The following is a 7,501-nucleotide window of genomic DNA, read 5'->3' on the forward strand; positions in this document are numbered from 1 at the left end:
AAACCAGGGCCAGCAACAACAGAGAAAGGCAACCAGCAGGCGCAGGAGGCCCACAGGACAAAAGAACCCCTGAAGACGAAAAGCACAAGAACCGGGCCGAAGTGAACCTACTAATAACATCAGCATTAATGGGACATGAATGAGCTCGAGCAGCAACCAGAGCCAAGCAAGAGAGGAAGAGAGGAGCTCCACGACGAGCCAAGGCACACAAGAGACACATTGCCACACCCACGCCAATCCAGCTGATATTTCTGTATCACATTTACATTTAACCCTGTACATACATACATTTTATATACACATTGCTGCGAACTAACACTCTGTGAATGAATGGGAGAGAGGCGCCCGACACACGGAACGGCCACAGGAGAGAGGCGAACGAAGGCCGCTTCCGCAACCAGGACAAGAACCAACAAGAGCCCGCCAGAAACGAGCGCCAAGGGAAAGGAGACCAAGACCCAAGATGAAGGGGCCGACCCAGAAGAGCAAAGGAAGGAGAGCAAAAAACGCCACCAAACGGGAGCGCCAAGCAGAGAAGCGTCAATGAACACGAGAACCCAGCCGCAGCGCCACCCGGCGCAGCGGAAAAGAGCGGGAACTATCAGCGCGCAACCTGAAACCAAAAGGCAACCCAAAGAAACCCAAAGATCCGACAGTGCAAGAGGCCAAAGAAGCCCACCAGGAAACGAACAAGACAAGGGCAAGAGACCAAGAAAACCAGCGACAGACCGCCACCAGGAATGCCTAAGACATTGTACGAAAGAAGAAACACGGCGAGAAGAAAAACGCCGACACGCAAGCAAGGGAGCAAGAGGACCAAAAGCCAAGAGCAAAAAAACGCAGCCAAACAGAAACGCGACAGACAACGAAAGAAAGACAGCGAAACCAGACAAACCGCGGAAACCCGATCTGATAAAACAAAAAACAAGCGGCGGCCAACCAAGAGCCAACCCGAAGAAAAGCACTGCAAGAGGCACAAAGACAAAAAACAAGAAGAGACAAACGCAGAGACACAAAAGCAACCAACCAGACGCCGGCAGAGACCAAACCGAGGAAAAACCAAAACAAGAGAAAAAGCACACACGGCGACACTCCCAGAACAAGAGAGAGAGACGGGCGCGGCAAAAAAATAAAAAACCCGGAAAAAACAAACCCACAACAATGCACAGTCAGTTGATTCGCCCTCTTATCCGTCGCATCTTCATCCGAGCGACCAGGCTGGCGACGTCAAGACCTGCTCGCCAGCAAGTCCAGCAGGCTCCGCGACACGCTCAGAGCGCCAACTCTGCAAGCCACAGCGACGCGGAGGACAGTCGAGCCGCGCTCCTGCAGGAAGAGCATGTGAATGACAACAGCGGCCAATCAGGGCGCTGAGTACGAGCTGGCGATTCAAGAATAAACCAATTTCCAGCTTTTATTTTTTTATATTTCTATCAGACTGTTCGGACAAGAGTCCAGGGACCGTTGGCAACGGCAAACCACACTGAACGAGCTTTTTATCTCTTATTTATAGCTTTGATTCGTTTTTAGCTGCCTATCGTTTGGTCGGTTTACTTCAGGTTGCCTCTCGCGGACATGGTGGACCGGTTCTGGTCTGGGTGGTTCTGCTGCAGCCAAACAGACAACAGGTCATTTTCTTCTGTTGTGAAATAGAATCTTAGGTCATTGTGAAATGAATGTACCAGAATTGAATGAGAAACATTATTAAATATTCATTAATATACGATAGCTTTGATTGCTTTGTAAGACTTGCAGCCGTTGTTGAACCTGGTCAGATCCTCCGGACGCCGGTCCAAGGCTGTGGTTTGACCCCTGTTGAACTCATTGCACCAATGGTTCTGCCCTGAGACCAGTCCGCGTTGGTCTAAGACTCAGAACCTTTAAGAAGGTTCTGGTCTGAGCTCATCCGTCCTCTCTCGTCTTCTCAGCACGTCGCCACTATCGTTGTTCCATAATCTCCAGTTTACAGAGTCGTCAGTCTGGGGTTGCAAAGCCTCGCTGCTCTGGAGTCAGTTGCCTTCCCTCTGCGTTGTGTCTGCTGCCCTTTAACTCCACCCGGGGAGGTCATGCACAGATCACGTTCCGCTGTAAGGACAGCAGGGACCAGCAGGGACGCAGCGGTGGAGGTGTGTTGAATTCATCGCACACAGAGTCCCAAAAACTTCACAAGCTGTTCTAACTGGAATTTTCACGGCCGACGGAGAGAGGGGAGCAGGACGGTGAGGGTCAGAGCTGCTCGGGATTGTGGATATGGACACGGGAGTGGACAGTCGGTCGCCATGCAGGGCCAGCAGCTGTTTGTTTTGTGTTATGTGATCCAGTCAAGCTGTTAACTGAGAGGAGAACCGTGGCGGTAGTCTCACCTGAGCATGTGAGCTCGGCCAGCTGTGACTCATCCATCCTGTCCAGAAACATTCATTAAAGGTTTGAAGAGCTTCTTCTTGAGCCGGGCGGCGTCATGGAGGAAGAATAACAAAAAACTGCGCGGTCAGGAATTTAATATCAGTTCTCATTTTACAGAAAGGAGATAAAACAGAAATGCATTTATCTCTGACTGTTAACAAACAGGCTGTAGTTTCCTGGTGGTGAGCAAGTGTAGGGAATCCATGGGAGTATGTTGTCTTCACCACCATTGGCGTCATTGCACAGTCAGCTTCTCCCGGTTAGGAAATTCCTTCGATGTTCATGGTTCAGGAGGTTTCTACGGGAGCCCAATTTATCACACCAGAGGTCTCCTCCTATCAAAACAAAGCCTGCTGATTAAAACATAAAAAAACACTGACATAAAGGCAGTTCCACCTTAAAAATCACTGAATAAAGCCAAGTTCACCTTAACATCAACTAAAATACAAGCAGTTCCACCCTTTAACAATCACTAAATAAGCAGTTCACCATTTAACAATCACTGTTCTCCCTTAACGCTGTTGGACAGACAAAGACTAAATCCAGGTGAGCCTGAAGGTTACACACACACACCGACAGGCACACCCACAGCACCACCACACACAACACCACAGACACACACACACACACACACACACACAGCAGAGGAAATCAGTCGTACGCACTGATGGTTTTTCCTCTATGACCTCGCCGCTCTCCGTACGCTTCATTTCTGTCACCAGATCAGTTTCAGATAATCTGTTCTTGATGTGTTTTAAATACTTGAAGTGTGTTCAGCCTGAATGTGCTCCTCCCACCCGCCCGCTCGCCACTCCCGACAGAGCAAATCAAGCGCTCATAGTTACTGATGTTCCCGCTCTGTTTCAGTTTGAACCTTCAGCAGGTTGTAGAGAACCAAAATGGTGCCATGCTTTTATTTTTCTGTTTCTATTCTTTTGTTACTTTTTGTCTTTCATTCACAAAAAGGTTCAAACTACATCACCCCCCCCCCCNNNNAGTCAGAAACAAACCTGTCACCATGGCAACAGCCGGGTTTGGGAGGCACAATGTCCGACGGCGTCAGTTCATCCATTACTGATGCTCTTCAGACGACCACAGTGCTGCATTCAGGTTGCATTAGTGTGTGGGAATTGTTAGCTTCTGACTGTGTGAGTTTAAGGACAAACAACCAAAACATTTTGAGGGACTTAACTTGCAGGTGTTTTTTTGTTTTTCTCCAGCGTGACTTGAAAGCAGCATCAGTGAGGTCACAGCTACAGAAGCACCTGAGTGTCCTGACGGGCAGGTAGATGAAGGTGTGTAGCTTCATGAAGCACAATCACAACCTTTCATTAGAGCCGGAGACAGTTTTCACCCGATTCAGTAAAATATTCCCGTCGGACGTCGAGCTCTCCGTCGGCTCGCTGAAGCTTTTTGTTTTTCAGATTTTCACGTTTTGATTTTTTCTCTCCGTCACTTTGTCAAAGATGATGTCAATAACAGGAAGTTGGACCTACAGTATATTTTTCTACAGTCAGAAGCCCTACAGAGTACTCAGTGTCCCAGAATGCACCACAGTGTTAGGAATATAATCCTGTATTGTTTGTTGTCATTACTGGACTCTCTCCGCTCTTTATGTTGCTGCTGCGTTCACGTCTCATCGGGAACTTTCTCTCATCGCTCCTCTGGATTTAAAGATTGAGCAGTTGAATTAATTGATTGATTTTCTATATTTTCCAGCTCCTCAAACATCCGGATTTATTGTTTTTTTTTTTTCCTCATACGTGATAATTAAACTGAATTTCTTTGGATTTTGGGGTGTTGGAAGGAATTAAATAAACAATCAGAACAGTATTTTTCACTCTTGTTTTTACTGTAGCAAGAAAAGTGAATTCAGAGTATTTAGTGACTTTTAATTTTGCGAAACGAGGTTCTGATGAGACGTGAAGCGACAACATGTCCGAGAGTTTAACGGCTTTAACTGACGACTGAAGCTTTTTCAAACAGTTTTTGTACGTCAGCACTTGTTACTGAATATAAATCTCTACGTTTACTGAGAAGACTTTTATTGTAGCTGATGATAATTATTAGAAGAGATCAGTAACTTATATTACCCTCCTCCTCCTCCTCTTGTGTACATGATGCAGAATATTTGCTGATTGCTGCACTTTAATTTCTCTGAACGTGTGCCTCTAATCATTCTTCATGTTCATATCTGTTTTTATATATAAACAAAGAGACGCTGAATGACGTCTACGTGTTGTGCATTTGCAGTTGCTTTCTTTTATCTTGTTAAGAACATAATTTTGAATAATATCTATGATAATAAGAATAATAATAATAAAGAAATGTATGAAATTTGAAATGTGCACTTGTTTTGTTTGATGACTCACCTCTTAAATATATGGAAGCCCATTATTGTCTGTTCAAGAGTCAACAGTTAATCATCACAGAATTATTAACATTTTTTTTCCTGTGTCCAATAATTCATAAATACAATCAATCAATTAACATTTTTTTAATAATTTTCAGCTTCACAGCCTGAATTTGTAATGACAGATTCTACGGAAGTTCTTTGCTGCCAGGAAAAAAAAAAAACATAAAAAAATTAAGAAAACATTTGCGACATGGAAACAAATCAACTAGTGTTTAATTGGTTAACTCAAATATTTAATGTACAAACTAACTTTATCAAAACAGATTAAAGCTCAAACACAAATTATAAAGAAATAGTTCAACATATTTTGAAATTATTGGATTTTGAAATTAGATTTTTTTTCTAAATATTAAAAAACTTTGTCACAAAAAAAAGTCACAAAAAACATTCAAATTAAATTAAAACGTTTTAAAATTTAGAAGTATTTCACAATAAAACAAGACATAAAAGCATCACAGAAACCTGCTTCAATAAAAACAACAAACAATAGAAACGGGTCAAATCAGGAAACGAATCACTGAATTTGTAATATATTGTTTTTAAACATTTTAATACACAAATTAATCCTAATCCATAATCAGATTATAAAAAACCAGAATTTTAATTGTTGTATATTTACATTTGTTACTAGTTGCAACTCAACTTTATCGCAGAAAATAAACAAATTCACAAACTCGTCTAAAAAATATTAAAAATACTGCAGAACTTTAATAAAACTTATTTTTAAATTTACAAGTTTTTCTTGAATCTTTCTTTTCATTTTCATTTGGTCACAACTTTCACACCTTCAACCATAAACTCCAGTTTATCCCAAATATGTCCAGTTAATGTGGAGAAAACAAAATCATCACACTCACGGCACAGACAAGAAACACATCAGAGTAATTATCCAATACCTGATATTCAAAAATAACAGTCTGTAATATGGGACAGTAAATACATAATGTAGGAGTTAATGTTATAATGATTATTACGTCACATATTGTTAAAGGACCAGTGTGTTTTAGTGGCATCTAGTGGTGAAGTTTCAGCTTGACATCAACTGAATACAGTTCAGCCTTTCCAAGAATGTAGGAGAAACTACGGTGGCCATGAAAAGCTCAATTCTAGAGCCAACATACCGACAAATATTATATTCAGTTTCTGATAATAGATCCTTGTCGATGTTACACACTGCAGCTTTAAATGTTGGAAATCCAATTTAGGAATGAAAAGTTAGTTTTAATCTCAGTCAGCAGGAAACTATGAAATCAGTGAACTATTGTGATTATTGTTTCATTGGCTGAAAAATATGGAAGTTAATTTATGCCAAAGACACAAAAGAAAAGATGAAATATTTAAAATGACAAAAGCAAAAATCTGAAGTACGTTAATGTGCCTGAGTTTAGATTTGAATGTTTTTGTGTAATTTATTTATTTATTTATATTTTTTTTATCTTAAACTTCCCCTATCTCCTAATCTTGACACTTTATGTAAAAACTATGACTTCACATTTACGTTTTGTCTTTCAAGCAGCACTTATCTTTAAAAACTTTTCTCAAACACTTCCTGGACGACATTTCAGCAAACCCAACGTATCCTGATTCTTTCTCCTCAGTGGGTCAAAGCCAACAGCTAAAAGCTAGGTGAAATTGAACCACGGCTGCGTCTCAAAACATTTCCTATTTGCTTCGTAGTAAACTGCTGCTGCCTTCAAAGACGACCAGTGAGTTTCTGGTTACGATGTGGGACAACGCTGCTAGGCAACAGCAACATGGACACCGTATAAAGTCGCAGGGGTTAACAATTCAGCCAGCTAGCGAGATTTACTCCGAAAATATTATAAAATTCTGAAGAAAAAACTAAAATTATAATAAATTCACTTCCACCACCATCCGCAGATAAATGTGTCGTTTCTAAACGTCAGTAAATTCGTGAACCCGGAAGCTTTCTGAAAAAGGTTTTTAATAACACGAGAGGGAAGAATTCAGTGTTTTATTTCTGTCATTTTATTTATTTATTTAATCTAACATCCATGTAGCTACTTGTCTATGCTAACAATCGATTCAATGATTAGAAAGTATCTGAAATCTCAAGTTATTGATCACTATAGTGTAAATATTGTTTTCTATGAATGAGTGAACGAAGGAGTGGTTTCAGCCCCACCCAGTGGTCACTCACTGTACTGCAACTGAATCTGAAGCTCAACCTTCCTCTTCCTCTTCCTCAGAGCAGGCAGGAGATGGAGACCTTGGTGGTGGAGTAGGGGACGGTGTCTGGTGTGGGACAAACAACACGTCAGCTGGTTTATCGTTCATACAAATTATAGATCATTGATTGAATATTGATTGATAGAGATTACAGTAGGTATAAATAAGTAGAGCTGCTAATTTGGAACAAATATTAGGCAAAATAAAAATGTTATACGGTCAAAATATAAGAATAATATATTTATATGAGCTATATATGTAATAATAATATATAATATATAAATATTTTATTGACAATGCAAAATGTAGCATAATTATAATTATTGAAACCTTTAATATATTGTAAAATTTTATAATATGCTATCATAAAAAATTATATTTTGTTAACTTTATATTACAGAAGCCCTGAAAGGCAAAGTTTTTCTTCATATTTTTTTTAAATTTTCATTTTTTTAATGTTTTTTTTATCTAAAAAAAAATAAACATTTAAAC

At 40.3% G+C, this 7,501-nt stretch overlaps 1 protein-coding gene across 1 annotated transcript in view; it reads left to right on the forward strand.

Moving 5' to 3' along the window:
• LOC118325416 (hippocampus abundant transcript-like protein 1) overlaps positions 1-73 on the forward strand; it is a gene marked incomplete at its 5' end in the record, with an annotated part of 9,367 nt that extends 9,294 nt beyond the window's left edge. Inside the window, one exon of the mRNA XM_035658093.1 lies at positions 8-73. Coding sequence (XP_035513986.1) covers positions 8-73 — 66 coding nt within the window. The remainder of the gene's footprint in view (positions 1-7) is intronic.
• Between the last annotated feature and the right edge of the window lie 7,428 nt (positions 74-7,501).

This window comes from Morone saxatilis, unplaced genomic scaffold (genome assembly GCF_004916995.1).
Source record: "Morone saxatilis isolate NCDOM2014 unplaced genomic scaffold, NCSU_SB_2.0 Contig16, whole genome shotgun sequence".
Classification (NCBI taxonomy): domain Eukaryota; kingdom Metazoa; phylum Chordata; class Actinopteri; family Moronidae; genus Morone; species Morone saxatilis.